At 48.8% G+C, this 19,111-nt stretch overlaps 1 protein-coding gene across 1 annotated transcript in view; it reads right to left on the bottom strand.

The window, feature by feature from the left end:
• Nucleotides 1-4,017: 4,017 nt before the first annotated feature.
• LOC130203066 (centrosomal protein of 128 kDa-like) overlaps nucleotides 4,018-19,111 on the bottom strand; it is a 50,578-nt gene continuing 35,484 nt past the window's right edge. Inside the window, exons 19-26 of the mRNA XM_056428956.1 lie at nucleotides 18,738-18,797; nucleotides 17,830-18,022; nucleotides 17,001-17,050; nucleotides 12,384-12,407; nucleotides 7,469-7,546; nucleotides 7,049-7,162; nucleotides 4,330-4,438; nucleotides 4,018-4,227 (exon numbers count right to left, since the gene is read on the bottom strand). Of these exons, the coding sequence (XP_056284931.1) occupies nucleotides 4,154-4,227; nucleotides 4,330-4,438; nucleotides 7,049-7,162; nucleotides 7,469-7,546; nucleotides 12,384-12,407; nucleotides 17,001-17,050; nucleotides 17,830-18,022; nucleotides 18,738-18,797 (702 nt within the window). The 3' untranslated portion in view covers nucleotides 4,018-4,153. The remainder of the gene's footprint in view (nucleotides 4,228-4,329; nucleotides 4,439-7,048; nucleotides 7,163-7,468; nucleotides 7,547-12,383; nucleotides 12,408-17,000; nucleotides 17,051-17,829; nucleotides 18,023-18,737; nucleotides 18,798-19,111) is intronic.

The following is a 19,111-nucleotide window of genomic DNA, read 5'->3' as shown; positions in this document are numbered from 1 at the left end:
GCCTGACTGAAGCCTTGATTAAAGCCTGACTAAAGCCTTGATTAAAGCCTGACTGAAGCCTTGATTCAAGCCTGACTGAAGTCCTGATTAAAGCCTGACTAAAGCCTTGATTAAAGCCTGACTGAAGTCCTGACTGAAGTCCTGATTAAAGCCTGACTAAAGCCTTGATTAAAGCCTGACTGAAGTCCTGATTAAAGCCTTGATTAAAGCCTGACTGAAGTCCTGATTGAAGCCTGACTGAAGTCCTGATTAAAGCCTGACTAAAGCCTTGATTAAAGCCTGACTGAAGTCCTAACTGAAGTCCTGATTAAAGCCTGACTGAAGTCCTTACTGAAGCCTTGATTAAAGCCTGACTGAAGCCTTGATTGAAGCCTTGATTAAAGCCTGACTGAAGCCTTGATTAAAGCCTGACTGAAGCCTTGATTAAAGCCTTGATTAAAGCCTGACTGAAGCCTTGATTAAAGCCTGACTGAAGCCTTGATTAAAGCCCGACTGAAGCCTTGATTAAAGCCTGACTGAAGCCTTGATTAAAGCCTGACTGAAGCCTTGATTAAAGCCTGACTGAAGCCTTGATTAAAGCCTGACTAAAGCCTTGATTAAAGCCCGACTGAAGCCTTAATTAAAGCCTGACTAAAGCCTGACCGAAGCCTTGATTAAAGCCTGACTGAAGCCTTGATTAAAACCTGACTAAAGCCTTGATTAAAGCCTGACTGAAGCCTTGATTCAAGCCTGACTGAAGTCCTGATTAAAGCCTGACTAAAGCCTTGATTAAAGCCTGACTGAAGTCCTGATTAAAGCCTGACTAAAGCCTTGATTAAAGCCTGACTGAAGTCCTGACTAAAGCCTTGATTAAAGCCTGACTGAAGTCCTGATTGAAGCCTGACTGAAGTCCTGATTAAAGCCTGACTAAAGCCTTGATTAAAGCCTGACTGAAGTCCTAACTGAAGTCCTGATTAAAGCCTGACTGAAGTCCTTACTGAAGCCTTGATTAAAGCCTGACTAAAGCCTTGATCAAAGCCTGACTAAAGCCTGACTGAAGTCCTGACTGAAGCCTTGATTAAAGCCTGACTAAAGCCTTGATTAAAGCCTGACTGAAGTCCTGATTAAAGCCTGACTGAAGTCCTGACTGAAGCCTTGACTAAAGCCTTGATTAAAGCCTGACTGAAGTGCTGACTAAAGCCTGACTGAAGCTCATTAGCATATGATGCTTGAGGCGAGGCCCCTAACGAGGGCAGCTGTGTGCCATTAACCTGCTCTCGTCTTCTGACCAATCACAGCTCTCACAGGACACACTGATGGGAGGAGCTACGCCCACAGCACCTCATGAATATTCATGAACCTTAAGTGAAGTACTCCCTCCTCCTGAAGATATATATATATACACACATGTATATATATACATGTATATATATACATGTATATATATATGTAACATGTATATATATACATGTATATATATACACACATGTATATACATATAACATGTATATATATATTTACATATATATGAAAAATATATATATACACACACACACACCCTGAGCTCTGAAATAAATATATATATAAATAAATATATAAATAAATGTATATTTAAATATATATATATATGTTGGAGTTGGACAGCATCACACCACCTGGACGGTACTCACTGGGAAAAACAGCGGTAGACTTTTACTTTAACTCTATAAAGCGTTTATTCAAAATCAGGATTCAAATAGACAATCATGCGCATGGACCCCAATCCAGAGCTGTGACCAATGGCCCCAGCGCTGGAGAAAGGATGCTGAGCAGAGCGCGCGGCCATTGAAATAGTCAACAGGGACAGTTCTGATTGGTCAGGAGGAAAAGAGGGTGGTGTCTTCTCATTGGTTCTTGTTCCTCTGCTTCCGCCGTTGTCGCTCCTTCATTGGTTCTTGTGGTCCGCCAATGAGTGCACATGTTTGTGAAAGAAAGTGTGAGAAAGGAAGAGAGTTGATTTAATGGGTTCCTCTCTTTAAAGAAGACTCCCTTCGGTGCCTTATCTGTGCAGGGATGGGGCCTGGATCTTCTCAGAAGGTCGTCTATACAAAGGGGGCCTCTTCCCATGTGTGAGTGTGTGAGCGTGTGAGAGGGTGTGAGAGGGGTCAGTGAGGGGCCATAAATGACTAAAGGAGAGTAATGTCACATCTGGACCCTTCCTTATCTATCTGCCCGGTGAGGTAAGGACTGTGATTGCTCTTCCCAAACTATGAATACAATGAGCTCTCTGTCTAGTCATCTTCTCGGATGAGCTTGGTGCAGGGAAGGGGGGTGCATAAAACTTCCTTAGGTGTCACTGTTATCTTTCTTTAGATCAGTTCAGGCGCCAGAGCGCCCCATTAAAGATTTTAACCTTCCTCCAGTCTTCTCCATCTTTACACATAAGCTTTATGCACATAACATTAGGGGTAAGCCAAGCAAAAGTATATATTCTTTACATATACACACACACCCTGAGCTCTGAAATAAATTAGGGCTGTGAAACGATTACAATTTTTAATCGGGTTAATCACAGGTTTCTGTGGATTAATCATGATTAATCACACATATACACTTACAGGGCTCTTACAGGGGGGGGGGGGGCACATAACTTGCTCACCAGTGCGCGCGCCAGCATCGGAGCTCTGCCGCGCGAGCCGAGAGAAGAGTTGTTGAGGGGGGGGGGGGTGCAAGTGACTTTTTTTCGTCCCGATGTGCGCGCACACGCCGGCATCCGAGCTCTGCGGCGCGCGAGACGGGGATCAGAGTCGTGTTAACGCGACACTAGAGACAGAATGACATGCTGCTGGACAGACGACCAACAACAGACGGATTGGAAGCTCATTCTGCGCATGCGTTAAAAAAAAAAAAACTAATTAATCCTGTAATTTAATTAACTGAGTTAACGTGTTATTTTTCACAGCACTAAAATAAATATATAGAAATAAATAAATATATAGAAATAAATATATAAATATATATATAGATAAATATATATATAAATATCTAAGTAAATATATATTTAAATAAATATATATAATTATAGATTTAATAAATATTTAAATAAATATATATATTTAAATAAATATATATAAATAAATGTGTATATATATATATATAACCCGCGACCCTAATGAGGATGAAGCGGTATTGATAATGGATGGATGGATATATATATATATATATACACACACACCCTGAGCTCTGAAATAAATATGTATATACATAAATATATACACACACACACCCTGAGCTCTGAAAGGAAGCAGTCGTGTGACGTTGTGTGCGTGTGGATTTATTCACAGTAAACAACACACTGACCTGCTGGTGCTCGTTGTGTCTTTGTACAAATATAAACTATAGGAGGCGACACAGGAAGCCTGAAGCAGGCGGGTCAGCACATTAAGAGATGTACACACACATGTATATATATGGATCTGCATGATGAGGACGCATGTTGTTGAAAGGCACCAGAGTTTCATTGGAGTAAACATTTGAGCACAAACACATTGGCATGATAACAATACACTCACTCTATTTACAATATAACAAAGTTCAAATATACATGTAACAGGGAAACTATTGGGATTCAAACCTTTTGTTTCAAATCCAACCCGTTCAATTGTTCTTCTGCCTGACGAGACCCTCTGACCTGAGACCCTCTGACCTGAGAACCTCAGACCTGAGACCCTCTGACCTGAGACCCTCAGACCTGAGACCCTCTGACCTGAGACCCTCTGACCTGAGACCCTCTGGCCTGAGACCCTCAGACCTGAGACCCTCTGACCTGAGACCCTCAGACCTGAGACCCTCTGGCCTGAGACCCTCTGGCCTGAGACCCTCTGACCTGAGACCCTCTGACCTGAGACCCTCAGACCTGAGACCCTCTGGCCTGAGACCCTCTGACCTGAGACCCTCTGGCCTGAGACCCTCTGACCTGAGACCCTCAGACCTGAGACCCTCTGACCTGAGACCCTCTGGCCTGAGACCCTCTGACCTGAGACCCTCTGACCTGAGACCCTCTGGCCTGAGACCCTCTGGCCTGAGACCCTCTGACCTGAGACCCTCCGTGAGGCCCGTTGAGGTAGAGGAGGGTCAGTGATGAAGCACGGCCTCCAGGGGGTTTGGGCTTTAAGGGACACAGGTAGAGGGGGGGCTACTCTGAGGAGGGGGGGGGTCCGTGGACGGGGGGCTCATCCAAGTCTGAACTGCTCAGCCGTCGGCGAGGAGCTGCGGAGGAGATGAACACATTAGTATCGTGAACGTCCCTGGCGAGCTCTCCTGTGCTGGTGCATTGTGGGTGTTCCCAGCAGTCACGGTGAAGTGACTCACACGGGGGCCCGGAGCCCAGCGGGCCGCTCAGGACCGCTCCGGAGGCTTTCACGCAGGAGGAGAGCGCCGCCAGCCTCAGGCTGCGCGACGCGGCGTCCAGCTTCTCGTCCTGGAAGACAGGAGGACGAGGTCAGGTTTTCGCAAAATGTTGACAGACAAACGGATTGACAAATCATGGTGAAGGTTTCGTGGGACGAGTTCTCTCCGCGCCGCGTCACCCGACACGTCGCCTAGATTAACGCGTTAACGCTGACAGCCATAATATATTTATATTAGGGCTGTCAGCGTTAACGCGTTAATCTATGCGATTAATTTGGCCGCGTTAACGCACTAAAATATTTTAACGCAATTCCGGTGTTCGTTGACGTTTTTACACTCAAACCGAGTGTCAAACCGCGGCAGTACGGTTTAACACTGTTTCCGTTTTTAAAACAATTATTTCTCCGCGAAAATAAGGAGCATAAATCAGTTTAACTCGTGGATGAATCAGTCGGGTTTCCTCCTGCTCCTCCTTCCTCCCGTCTCCCCCTCTGATACACAGAGGAACGGAGGGGCGACGTGTCGGGGGACACTGCACGGAAAGAACTCGTCACACGAAACCTTCACCGTGATTGGTCAATCCGTTTGTCTGTCAACATTTTGGGAAAAACAACCAATGAACACTCAGTAAATCACAAAGGACCTCCCACCTCACAGGTGAGGCTCTATAGCAGCCTGTCAGTCAGAGAGCAGAGAACACGGCGCGAGGACAATGAGCCTCATTGAATAGAGCTGAGATTGTTCTGGAATGTTTGATGTATAACACGTGGGTATGTGTCATATGCAAACGCCTTTAAAAGGTGAATTTACATGTTTTTGTAAAATGTATAAAATGAGCCCAGCCTCCAGAGGGTTAACGTGACATATGTGAATGTCAGTCAGTTCCCAAGGCCACTGGTTCTGCTGTTCAATGTTAAAGATGACAGGACCAATGGGGTCTCAATATACTTCTTTTTTTTACTAATCTGATGTTTCACTGAAGAAACAATTTATCATCCACAATATTAAATACCTCGCTGGCACTTTATAGGTAGGAGCCTCTTTGAAAATACAGCTCTGTGTGAAATTTGGTCTTTAAAAAGAATGAACTTTTAACTTTTAATTGCGATTAATCGCGATTAATGAATTTCAAAATGTGCGATTAATTAGTTAATTTTTTTTAATCGATTGACAGCCCTAATATATATACATACATATGTAAATATGTACGTGCATATATGTATTTATGAATGTATATATATATATGAATGCATATATAAATATATATACTTATATGTGTGTATATATGTACATATATGTACTTATATATATATATGTACATATATATATATATGTATCTTATTTAAAATATACAACAAATTGTTGTTTTTTTACCAGTGAGGGAGTGACAGTTACTCGTTCCCACAATTTGTCAGTAACAATGTTTCCATGGCGACCATGTCAGTGACGTCACGAAGATGAAAGGCACTGACAAGAAGTGACTTCCACCAGGAAACCTGTTTATACTTCATTTTAATATTATTTAACAAATAATAACATATATTTAAAAAGAAGTAAAGTATATATTCTTTTTTATCTTATTTCAAACATTGAGAATGGGTTTTTTCCCTGGTGGGGGAAACCGAAGTGCTCGGAGGAAACCCACACTGACACCGGGAGAGTCTCTCCGTCGTGCTCCGGAGATCTTCGGGTGTCGAGCCGTGGCCACGCCTCTAACCCTCACTCCCACATGACTGCTACCGCTAGTGGTACTGCTAGCGCACTGTGTCAGCTACAACAGCCCTTCTGCAAACAGAAGGGCTGTTGTAGCTGCTGGAAATCACTTCTAGTTATAGACTCTGGTCCGGTGCTCCGTGACGTCACTAGCGACGAGAACACAGACATACGGCAGAGACAATGGAATGGAATTCTCAGGCCAGGTTACTGATGCTAAAACGCGATTAGCATCTGCTAGCTAAACGGCGCTCGCCTAAATTAACCGTGGGGCTGTCTGGGGGTCTTTTCATGTGGTTTGGAGTCATTCTATCAAAAAGGTCTCCGGAGAAGACTTGTGCTAACAGGAGCAGGCAGAGTCCTGCTGTGAAGAGCATCCAACACCCAATAGCAGAGACATCATCTCTCTGCTGGTCCAACGTGTTGGTGACTAAAGCAGGGTTCTGACCAGTGACCAGTGGATTTCCAGGACTTTTCCAGGACTTTAAACCAAATGTCCATGACCAAACTGAAATCTCGGTTTATACATGAAAAAGTGAGAACATTTAGTATTTAAACAATGTGAATTCCAAAGCATACAGTATACATTAAATGAAACAAATGAATAAGAGACAATATTTTGATTAAAAGAATAAACACTTGCTTCATGGGCTATGGCCAACGAACTTTCCAGTTAAGGTGTTTAAGTTTTTTCCATGACTTTTCCAGGCCTGGAAATTACCATTTTAAAATGCCATGACTTTTCCAGGTTTTCCATGGCGGTACGAACCGTGTAACGGGTGGAGCCACGTCCTTATTGCCATGGCGATGTCTCACAATGTGACACTAACACCCATAAAGCTCATAAACGGCTGCTGCAAAACACGGCAATTAGAGACAGAAATAGAAGCGGGTTGTTGTCTGGGAGTCAGGAGAAGCCCACAGTACTGGATCTGTGTGTGTGTGTGTGTGTGTGTGTGTGTCGTACTCGGTGCTCCTGGATCCTGCGTTTGGACTCGTCCAGCTGGTGCTGCAGGTCCCAGACGATCTCTTGGTACCGGCTGTGGCGCTGCTCCAGCGCCGCCCTCTGCTGCTGGGACTCCTGTTGGCGCGACACGGAGGCGGTTCCATTATCAGACGCGGCCGGACCGGGCCGGAGGGTCCAGAGCCGGCATTTTGATTCACGTCGATGTTCTCAGACCCAACGCTCCAGACCCAAACCAGACCCAAACCAGACCCACCCTGGACCCACTAAAGTAACCAACGCCTTGTGGCCTGAGGGCCGAGACGTCGCCTGGGGAGCCGTGTTGGCCTCTGGGTCAACAGCACTTTAAAGTATCACCGGGCCGTGTTGGTAACTGCACACTTGAATCACAGAGCAGGAGAATCTGTCTTCATCGGGACCCACCTCCAGGTCCTGGAAGTTCTTCATCAGACATTGTTTCTCAGGAATGGAGTCCAAGTGGTCCAGGGCCACTCTGGTGTTCTGGAGAGAACACACACAGGATCAGTTCACACACAGAACCCTGAGACTAGAGCATAGAACCCTGAGACTAGAGCACAGAACCCTGAGACCAGAGCATAGAACCCTGAGACCAGAGCATAGAACCCTGAGACTAGAGCACAGAACCCTGAGACTAGAGCACAGAACCCTGAGACTAGAGCACAGAACCCTGAGACTAGAGCATAGAACCCTGAGACTAGAGCACAGAACCCTGAGACTAGAGCACAGAACCCTGAGACCAGAGCATAGAACCCTGAGACCAGAGCATAGAACCCTGAGACTAGAGCACAGAACCCTGAGACTAGAGCACAGAACCCTGAGACTAGAGCACAGAACCCTGAGACCAGAGCATAGAACCCTGAGACCAGAGCATAGAACCCTGAGACCAGAGCATAGAACCCTGAGACTAGAGCACAGAACCCTGAGACTAGAGCACAGAACCCTGAGACTAGAGCACAGAACCCTGAGACTAGAGCACAGAACCCTGAGACTAGAGCACAGAACCCTAAGACTAGAGCATAGAACCCTGAGACTAGAGCATAGAACCCTGAGACTAGAGCCAGAACCCTAAGACAAGAGCACAGAACCCTAAGACTAGAGCACAGAACCCTGAGACTAGAGCACAGAACCCTGAGACCAGAGCACAGAACCCTGAGACTAGAGCACAGAACCCTAAGACAAGAGCACAGAACCCTAAGACTAGAGCACAGAACCCTGAGACTAGAGCACAGAACCCTGAGACTAGAGCACAGAACCCTAAGACCAGAGCACAGAACCCTAAGACCAGAGCACAGAACCCTGAGACCAGAGCACAGAACCCTAAGACAAGAGCACATAACCCTAAGACTAGAGCACAGAACCCTAAGACCAGAGCACAGAACCCTGAGACTAGAGCACAGAACCCTAAGACCAGAGCACAGAACCCTGAGACTAGAGCATAGAACCCTAAGACTAGAGCACAGAACCCTGAGACTAGAGCACAGAACCCTGAGACTAGAGCATAGAACCCTGAGACGAGAGCATAGAACCCTGAGACTAGAGCACAGAACCCTGAGACTAGAGCACAGAACCCTAAGACAAGAGCACAGAACCCTAAGACTAGAGCACAGAACCCTGAGACTAGAGCACAGAACCCTGAGACTAGAGCACAGAACCCTAAGACCAGAGCACAGAACCCTGAGACCAGAGCACAGAACCCTGAGACTAGAACACAGAACCCTAAGACAAGAGCACAGAACCCTAAGACTAGAGCACAGAACCCTGAGACTAGAGCACAGAACCCTAAGACAAGAACACAGAACCCTAAGACTAGATCACAGAACCCTGAGACTAGAGCACAGAACCCTAAGACAAGAGCACAGAACCCTAACACAAGAGCACAGAACGCTAAGACTAGAGCACAGAACCCTGAGACTAGAGCACAGAACCCTGAGACTAGAGCACAGAACCCTAAGACTAGAGCACAGAACCCTGAGACTAGAGCATAGAACCCTGAGACTAGAGCCAGAACCCTGAGACTAGAGCACAGAACCCTAAGACAAGAGCACAGAACCCTAAGACTAGAGCACAGCACCCTGACACTAGAGCACAGAACCCTGAGACTAGAGCACAGAACCCTAAGACAAGAGCACAGAACCCTAAGATTAGAGCACAGAACCCTGAGACCAGAGCACAGAACCCTGAGACTAGAGCACAGAACCCTAAGACTAGAGCACAGAACCCTGAGACTAGAGCACAGAACCCTGAGACTAGAGCACAGAACCCTAAGACCAGAGCACAGAACCCTGAGACTAGAGCACAGAACCCTAAGACCAGAGCACAGAACCCTGAGACCAGAGCACAGAACCCTAAGACAAGAGCACATAACCCTAAGACTAGAGCACAGAACCCTAAGACCAGAGCATAGAACCCTGAGACTAGAGCACAGAACCCTAAGACCAGAGCACAGAACCCTGAGACTAGAGCATAGAACCCTAAGACTAGAGCACAGAACCATGAGACTAGAGCACAGAACCCTGAGACTAGAGCACAGAACCCTAAGACCAGAGCACAGAACCCTGAGACTAGAGCACAGAACCCTAAGACAAGAGCACAGAACCCTAAGACTAGAGCACAGAACCCTGAGACTAGAGCACAGAACCCTAAGACAAGAGCACAGAACCCTAAGACTAGAGCACAGAACCCTGAGACTAGAGCACAGAACCCTAAGACAAGAGCACAGAACCCTAAGACTAGAGCACAGAACCCTGAGACTAGAGCACAGAACCCTGAGACTAGAGCACAGAACCCTAAGACTAGAGCACAGAACCCTGAGACTAGAGCATAGAACCCTGAGACTAGAGCATAGAACCCTGAGACTAGAGCCAGAACCCTAAGACAAGAGCACAGAACCCTAAGACTAGAGCACAGAACCCTGAGACTAGAGCACAGAACCCTGAGACCAGAGCACAGAACCCTGAGACTAGAGCACAGAACCCTAAGACAAGAGCACAGAACCCTAAGACTAGAGCACAGAACCCTGAGACTAGAGCACAGAACCCTGAGACTAGAGCACAGAACCCTAAGACCAGAGCACAGAACCCTGAGACTAGAGCACAGAACCCTAAGACCAGAGCACAGAACCCTGAGACCAGAGCACAGAACCCTAAGACAAGAGCACATAACCCTAAGACTAGAGCACAGAACCCTGAGACTAGAGCACAGAACCCTAAGACCAGAGCATAGAACCCTGAGACTAGAGCACAGAACCCTAAGACCAGAGCACAGAACCCTGAGACTAGAGCATAGAACCCTAAGACTAGAGCACAGAACCATGAGACTAGAGCACAGAACCCTGAGACTAGAGCACAGAACCCTAAGACCAGAGCACAGAACCCTGAGACTAGAGCACAGAACCCTAAGACAAGAGCACAGAACCCTAAGACTAGAGCACAGAACCCTGAGACTAGAGCACAGAACCCTAAGACAAGAGCACAGAACCCTAAGACTAGAGCACAGAACCCTGAGACTAGAGCACAGAACCCTAAGACAAGAGCACAGAACCCTAAGACTAGAGCACAGAACCCTGAGACTAGAGCACAGAACCCTGAGACTAGAGCACAGAACCCTAAGACTAGAGCACAGAACCCTGAGACTAGAGCATAGAACCCTGAGACTAGAGCATAGAACCCTGAGACTAGAGCCAGAACCCTAAGACAAGAGCACAGAACCCTAAGACTAGAGCACAGAACCCTGAGACTAGAGCACAGAACCCTGAGACCAGAGCACAGAACCCTGAGACTAGAGCACAGAACCCTAAGACAAGAGCACAGAACCCTAAGACTAGAGCACAGAACCCTGAGACTAGAGCACAGAACCCTGAGACTAGAGCACAGAACCCTAAGACCAGAGCACAGAACCCTGAGACTAGAGCACAGAACCCTAAGACCAGAGCACAGAACCCTGAGACCAGAGCACAGAACCCTAAGACAAGAGCACATAACCCTAAGACTAGAGCACAGAACCCTAAGACCAGAGCACAGAACCCTGAGACTAGAGCACAGAACCCTAAGACCAGAGCACAGAACCCTGAGACTAGAGCATAGAACCCTAAGACTAGAGCACAGAACCCTGAGACTAGAGCACAGAACCCTGAGACTAGAGCATAGAACCCTCAGACGAGAGCATAGAATCCTCAGTGAGGAGCCTGATGGTGTGTTCACACCGGACGCGTCGAAATTTCGACGCGCGTCGAGATGACATGTAAAGTCAACGCACAGCTGCGTAGAAGCTGCGTGTTTCCCAGCGAGCGCGTCAGACGCGTTTGAAGCAGCAGAACAGAGCGTTTGCCGCGGGGCGAACAGCGAACAGACGCAGCTCGTCGACGCGCGAGTTGAAATTTCCCAACTCCGGCAGCAAAAACGCGTGAGTCATAGTTGCGTCAGCCAATCAGCGTTGAGCAGCTCCGCTCGTCATCGTCCTGCCGGTTGAAAAAATGGAGGAAAAGATTATTGTCGCCGTCTGTGGGCACCCCGAACTTTATGACACGCCTCTTTTTACTGACCGAAACCGGAGCTATAAAGATGAAGCGTGGAAGAAGGTCGGAGAAGCCGTGGGACTACCTGGTAAGTTTTGAATGTATGTATTTGCTTTTATTCTCTTTGTTGTACTTTACTATGAACCAACCGCCGGCATACGTGTTTCATGGCAGGAGATCTGCCGCCGGAGGTGGAAAAGTCTCAGAGACACGTATCAAAGAGAGAAGAAGAGAGAGCAGCGCAGTGGGAGAGCAGCTCGGTCCACTAAAGTGGAAGTACTCTGCGGTCCTGTCGTTCCTCGACCCATTTATGACTCCGCCCCCGACGCGTCTGGTGTGAACACACTTTTTTCGACGCGCGTCGAGACTGCTGCGTCAGACGCGTCGAGAATTTTTTCGCCGCGTCCGGTGTGAACGCACCATGAGACCCAGAGGATCTCTTCCTCCCTCTGGTCCTTCAGACGGAGCAGAAGAGGAAGCTCTCGTTCCAAGGAGCCCCGGCCCCCTGCTGCTGAGGGTGGAGCTCTCTCCTCCTCTTCCTCACAGCAGCCGATTGGACGGACAGTGGAGCGGGGGGGTCATAGGAGCGTTCAGCCGAGTCATGTCGGGTACCATGACTCAGCTGATTCAGGATGTCCGTGATGCTTAGAGGTAGAACCCTCCCCCTCCAGGGCTGTGAGTGTGTGAGTGTCTAGAGACGCTCTATCAAAGTCTTGTTATTGTTTTAAACCTCCACGGCTTCTAAACCGGGATTTATATTCCACTGTTCTGTAAGCGTTCTGATGAGTGTGATGAGCAGCTCACCATCTCCAGGTCCAACATGCGGTCCTGAGGAGAGGAGAACAGAACCATGAGCATCACACACACACACACACACACACCAACGGTTACACTGACACGGAGAGTCAGGGGACTGGTCACACACACACTCACACACACACATTCTCTCACACTCACACACACACATTCCCTCACAGACACACACACACATTCTCTCACACTCACACACACACATCCTCTCACACTCGCCACTCACCCAGCTCCTGACTGATGTTCCCTCTCTAGTGATGCATAAGTGATGCCCCCCCCCCCCGTGATGTGCTGATGGCGTGTAACACGTGTTCTCTGTCCCTCGCCCTGCAACGCTCTGGTTTTATTAACTCCTCTGCGTCGCTCGCTCTTAATCTTTCATAATTAAACGCTCGGCTGGCTCTGAAAGATCCTGATTAATTGCATGCGAGCGATGGCAGGTGTCATCATGCACACACACACACACACACACACACACTCACACACACACCTACACGCACACACTCACACTCTCTGTCCTCCATCAGGGCGGCTGCAGGTTGATGTGAAGCCCATTTGAAAAGGGGCGGAGTCAGCAGGGAAAATAACGAATGCTTAGCAGACATTGTAGTGTGTGTAGGTGTGCGTGTGTGTGTGTGTGTGTGTGTGTGTGTGTCTGTGTGTGTGTGTAGGTGTGTGTGTGTGTGTAGGTGTGTGTGTGTGTGTAGGTGTGTGTGTGTGTAGGTGTGTGTGTGTAGGTGTGTATGTGTGTGTAGGTGTGTGTGTGTGTGTGTGTGTGTGTGTGTGTGTGTGTGTGTAGGTGTGTGTGTGTAGGTGTGTGTGTGTGTGTGTGTGTGTGTCTGTGTAGATGTGTGTGTGTAGGTGTGTGTGTGTGTAGGTGTGTGTGCGTGTGTGTGTGAAGGTGTGTGTCTGTGTAGATGTGTGTGTAGGTGTGTGTAGGTGTGTGTGCGTGCGTGTGTGTAGGTGTGTGTGTGTGTGTGTTTAATGGTCCAGTCCAGGGAGTTGGTGCTGTGGTTCTGGTCGGGGTGTGTACCTGTGAGCTCAGGTGTTCAAGATTCAAGATTCAAGATGTTTTATTTGTCACATACACACACAGGGTGTGCAGTGAAATGAAAGTGGCAATGCTCAGCAGGAATGTGCAAGGGCAACAAGTACACACTATTTACAAATAAAAAACAACACAATATTTACAGTAAGTGTGTGTGTGTGTGTGTGTGTGTGCCTAAGAGGGGCAGTTGTGTGGGTCTATGTGGGGGTCCTGGTGAGGTCGGAGTTCACAGTCCTGATGGCCTGAGGAAAGAAACTCCGTCTCAGTCTCTCTGTTCTTGCAGCGTGACTACGGAGGCGCCTGCCTGACCGCAGCAGCTGAAACAGTCTGTTGTTGGGGTGGTGAGGATCCTTCATGATCCTGCGGCTCTGGTTCTGCACCTCCTGGTGTACAAGTCCTGCAGGGTGGGAGTGTAGTTCCAATAGTGCGCTCAGCCGAACGCACTACTCTCTGCAGAGCCTTCCTGTCCTGAGCGGAGCAGTTGCCAAACCAGGCTGTGATGCTTCCTGTCAGGACGCTCTCTACAGCTCCAGAGTAGAAGGACTGAAGGATCCTCTGGGAAACTTTAAATTTCCTCAGCTGCCTGAGGTGGTAGAGGCGCTGCCTTGCCTTTCTCACCAGAGTGTCTGTGTTCGTTGACCATGTCAGATCCTCGGTGATGTGGACTCCCAGGTATTTATACCCGCTCACCCTCTCCACAGTAGTCCCGTTAATCCCCAGTGGTGAGTACGTCCTCTGTTGTTGTACCCTCCTAAAGTCCACAATCAGCTCCTTAGTTTTGGTGACATTCATGATGAGGCTGTTGTCCTGGCACCAGAGTGACAGATCAGCAACTTCCTCCAGGTAGGCCTTCTCGTCGTTGTCGGAGATCAGGCCCACCACCACTGTGTCATCCGCAAACTTGATGATGGTGTTGAGCTGAACCTGGCCACACAGTCATGTGTGTACAGGGAGTACAGTAGGGGGCTGAGGACGCAACCCTGGGGGGATCCTGTGTTCAGGGTGAGGGATTTGAGGTGTGTCTGCCCACCCTGACCACCTGTGGCCTGGCGGTCAGGAAGTCCAGGATCCAAGCACACAGGGGTGTTCAGTCCCAGCTCAATCAGCTTGCCGGCCAGTCTGGAGGGACTATGGTGTTGAAAGCTGAACTATAATCAATGAACAGCAGTCTCACATAGCCCCCTCTGGCTGTCCAGATGAGAGAGTGTGGTGTGCAGTACCTGGGAGACAGCATCATCCGTGGATCTGTTTGGGCGATAAGCAAACTGCAGCGGGTCCATGGAGGAAGGAGGAAGGCGCAGATGTAGTCCTTTATCAGCCTCTCAAAGCATTTCATGACCACCGAGGTGAGGGCCACGGTCGGTAGTCATTCATACATGCTGGAGAAGCATTCTTGGGCACAGGGACAATAGTGGATCTCTTGAAGCAGGCGGGGACCACGGACTCAGCCAGGAGAGGTTGAATATTGTGGTGAACACTGGAGCTAGCTGGTTAGCACAGGTCTTCAGTACTCGCCCAGATATGCCATCTGGACCTGCAGCTTTCCTGGTGTTCACCCTCAACAGAGCCCTCCTCACACTGTGCTCGGTCACAGAGAGTGTGTTCATCCCCAGCGGTAGAACTCACCTCGGCTACGCTTAACGGTGTTGTTGTTAGCGGCGAGCTAGCGCTGTTGTTGCTAGCCTCAAACCGTGCATAAAATGAGTTCAGGTCGTCCGCTAGGGATGCGCCGGCACTCACCATTGCGCGGGTCTGCTCTGGTAGTTTGTGATAGTCCGTAGCCCCTGCCATAGGCGCCTGGTGTCGCGCTGCTCCATCTGTGATTCCACTCTGTCTCGGTACCTCCTTTTGGCGTCCTTCACCGCCCTCCTCAGTCCATAGACCGCTGCCTTGTACTCGTCCATGTTGCCGGATACAAGACCGGAGTTATAGGCAGCAATGCGGGCGTTCACAGCTTCACGGATGGATCTATCAACCCACGGCTTTTGGTTCGGAAAGACCCTAACTTTTACCGTGGGGACGATGGTGTCCGCTAGCGTTGCTATGAGGCTCATTGCTACTTCCGCAAACTCGCTGACGCCACTGGAACTGGATTGGATCATGTCCCAGTCGACGACACGCAGAGCGTCCTGTAGCTCAGCCTCTGATTGGTCAGACCACCGCATTACGTTCCTCGTCACTACCGCTTCCCGCGCGATCCTTTGTTTATACTCCGGAAGCAGAAAATGGCGGCATGGTCTGATTTCCCTAACGGAGGAGAGAGACAGCCTTGTAGCCTCTCTTGAATGGCGTATAGCAGTGGTCCAACGTTCTTTCCTCTGGTAGCACACGTAATGTGCTGGTGAAAGTTCGGCATGACTTTTTAGGTTTGCCTATTAAAGTCCCCAGCCACCACCACAGCCGCCGGGATACTTGTTCTGATGCCGACATAACACATCATGTAGGTCCGATAGTGCTACGTCGGTGTCCGCTTGTGGTGGAATGTAGACGGCTGTGGTGATGACCGAGCTGAACTCCGGGAAGGTAGAATGGACGGCATGAGATCGTCAGATGTTCCAGGTTCGCGAGCAGGAACGAGAAAGAGTCTTAATGTTCTTGGGGTCACACCACATGTTGTTTGTCATGAAGCAAACCCTCCACCCTTAGATTTACCAGACTCTTCCGTTCTGTCTGCACGGAAAACAGAGAAGGACTCGGTTGGGCATATGACTCGATCCGGCACCAGCGAGGTCAGCCAAGTTTCCGTCAGACAAAAGATGTTACAATCCCGCATGTCCCGTTGGAATCTGATCCTTGCCCTAAAATCATCCATCTTATTTTCCAGAGACTGGACATTAGCAAGAAGGATGCTGGGCAAAGGTGGACGGTGGGCTTGAACTCTCAGTCTGTTCCGAATTCGCTCCGTTTCCCTCGATGTTTTCGTCTCCCGTAGTAGCGGCTCCACTGTTGTTGTTGTGGTTCGCTCGTACAATCTCTGCCGGCCACGCTGGATCGATGGAAAAAGTGGACAAAAACCCTTGTTTTGCGCAAAAGTTTATGTCCAAAAGTGTGCTGCGGTCGTATGTTGTTAGTGCCGATGTGTTTGTGGCAAAGAAAATATTAAAAATAAACACAAAAACTAAAAGAGCGCACAATCTCCGCGGAGCTGCCGCGACGGCGACTGGACACAGCCGCGCCATCTTGAGAGGTGTGTGTGTGTTTAATGGTCCAGTCCAGGGAGTTGGTGCTGTGGTTCTGGTCGGGGTGTGTACCTGTGAGCTCAGGTGTGTGTGTGTTTAATGGTCCAGTCCAGGGAGTTGGTGCTGTGGTTCTGGTCGGGGTGTGTACCTGTGAGCTCAGGTGTGTGTGTGTTTAATGGTCCAGTCCAGGGAGTTGGTGCTGTGGTTCTGGTCGGGGTGTGTACCTGTGAGCTCAGGTGTGGGCTGTGATGCCCTACGTGCCTCAGGCTGATGTCTGGACTCAGAGCTTCAGACACTCGGCACACAAAGAAACAACAGAGAGCGTCCCTCGCTGTGGTGAACCAATCAGAGCGCAGCAGCGTGAACACGATGAGAAACACTCACCTGGAGGCTCCGCATGTCTTCCTCCTTCCTGCGACTCCTCTCCAGCAGCTCTGAAACACACGGGACAGCTGAGTGGAACCACAGCGGTCTCTCTCTCTCTCTATGGTCTCTCTCTATGGCCTCTCTCTCTCGCTATCTATGGTCTCTCTCTCTCTATGGTCTCTCTCTCTCTATATCTATCTATGGTCTCTCTCTCTCTTCTATGGTCTCTCTATCTATGCTCTCTCTCTATGGTCTCTCTCTCTCTCTGGTCTCTCTCTCTCTATCTATGCTCTCTATCTATGCTCTCTCTCTCTATGGTCTCTCTCTCTCTATATGCTCTCTCTATCTATGCTCTCTCTGGTCTCTCTATCTATGCTCTCTCTGGTCTCTCTGGTCTCTCTATGGTCTCTCTATGGTCTCTCTCTCTATGGTCTCTCTCTCTCGCACCAGATGCAGAGGAACAGTCAATGCACCAGTTACAACAAAGAAAACAACCTTCAGTCATATCATTTAATTAGTGCTCTTTTGATTACAGTGTGTTTGAATCCAGTGAACACAGCGAACAGGAAGTCAGCGTGGGACCAGGAATCAGGGAGTGAGTCCATGGAGCGCCGTTCCCCTGCAGTTAATCCACCGACCAGAGGATTTATTATCCAGCGCTTCCTTTAATCAGGGATTAGCTGCCCGACGAGGAACACACGGCCTGACGAGTCTCCCATGATGCCTTGCTGTTGTATAGCCGGCTTTAGTTTGATGACAAGACGACCGACTCGCACATCTGAACCCGTAACTCATACGTTGCGTATGTGCGTCCTCCGTGCCGGTGTGTTTGGGTCTGTTGGAGTACCTCTCTTCTCGGCGTCCAGGACGTGCAGCAGCTGCTCCTGCTGGTCCAGGCGCTGCAGGAGGGCCGTCTGCTCCGAGACGCGGCTCTGCCTCAGGGCCTTCAACTGATCCCTGGTCTGCTGCTGTTGCTTCTTTAAGCGCTGCTCTCTGCTGGTGGACTCACGCACCTCCTCACACAGCCAGCGGATCTTGGTCTGGGTGGTTGAGTAAATACAAAATCAATGGGGTGAAGTGAGATCATTAGCTCAGATAGTGACGGTTTTAATCAAGACTTAAGGGGATCAGGGCTGGAATTCACCACAACACTACGTTATAGAACCGTCTGTCAGACAGGCGGCAACCTTCCATTCTCAAGCTAATGCAGAGGTAGCTTAGTCCTGCAGTCTCTCTCCTGACCACCAGGGGGCGACTCCCTCTGGTTGTATAGAAGTCTATGCTTCATGTGTTAAGCTGCATTCTCTCTCCTGACCACCAGGGGGCTCCTCTGGTTGTATATAAGTCTATGCTTCATGTGTTAAGCTGCATTCTCTCTCCTGACCACAAGGGGGCGACTCATCTGGTTGTATAGAAGTCTATGCTTCATGTGTTAAGCTGCATTCTCTCTCCTGACCACCAGGGGGTGACTCCTCTGGTTGTATAGAAGTCTATATCATGACTCTACTTCTCTTGATGTATTCCCTCAGTAAACATTGTAAACATGAGTTTGTCTCAGTCTCTAGTTTCAAGTATTCATCTATACAGCATGATGTCATCATTTAGGACATGATGGTCTGTAGAGAGACACAGACCATAAAGCAGGGGATGCTTTAGGGGCGGGGCTACCAGGTGATTGACAGGTCTCTTTTTATATATTCTGTATATATGTATGATCGATTATTTAGACCAAGGCAGCACATGTGAGGATCGTACCTGTGTCTCAGCCAGCCAGCGGTGGAGGTCCTTCACTAATCCAGGCTTCTGTGAGATCGCCTGTTAAAACAGAAGAGAAGTGTGAGGGTCAAGATGCTATGAGGGGTCAGAGGGGTCAGGATGCTCTGAGGGGTCAGAGGGGTCAGGATGCTCTGAGGGGTCAGAGGGGTCAGGATGCTATGAGGGGTCAGGACTCAGGAGGTTTTACACATCGACACCAAATACAAGAGGAACGCAGAAAGTGTGATGGACAGACCACCGGATGAATAGCAGAGCTGTGGTTAAACCCATCACTGTTGAGAAGAACCGCTTCTGACAACTTAGATCGGCGTGTGTGTGTGTGTGTGTGTGTGTGTGTGTGTGCATGCACACAT

This window comes from Pseudoliparis swirei, chromosome 12, assembly GCF_029220125.1.
Source record: "Pseudoliparis swirei isolate HS2019 ecotype Mariana Trench chromosome 12, NWPU_hadal_v1, whole genome shotgun sequence".
Lineage (NCBI taxonomy): Eukaryota > Metazoa > Chordata > Actinopteri > Perciformes > Liparidae > Pseudoliparis > Pseudoliparis swirei.
The sequence above is the reverse complement of the archived record's forward strand: the minus strand, read 5'-3'. Positions and strand labels throughout refer to the sequence as shown.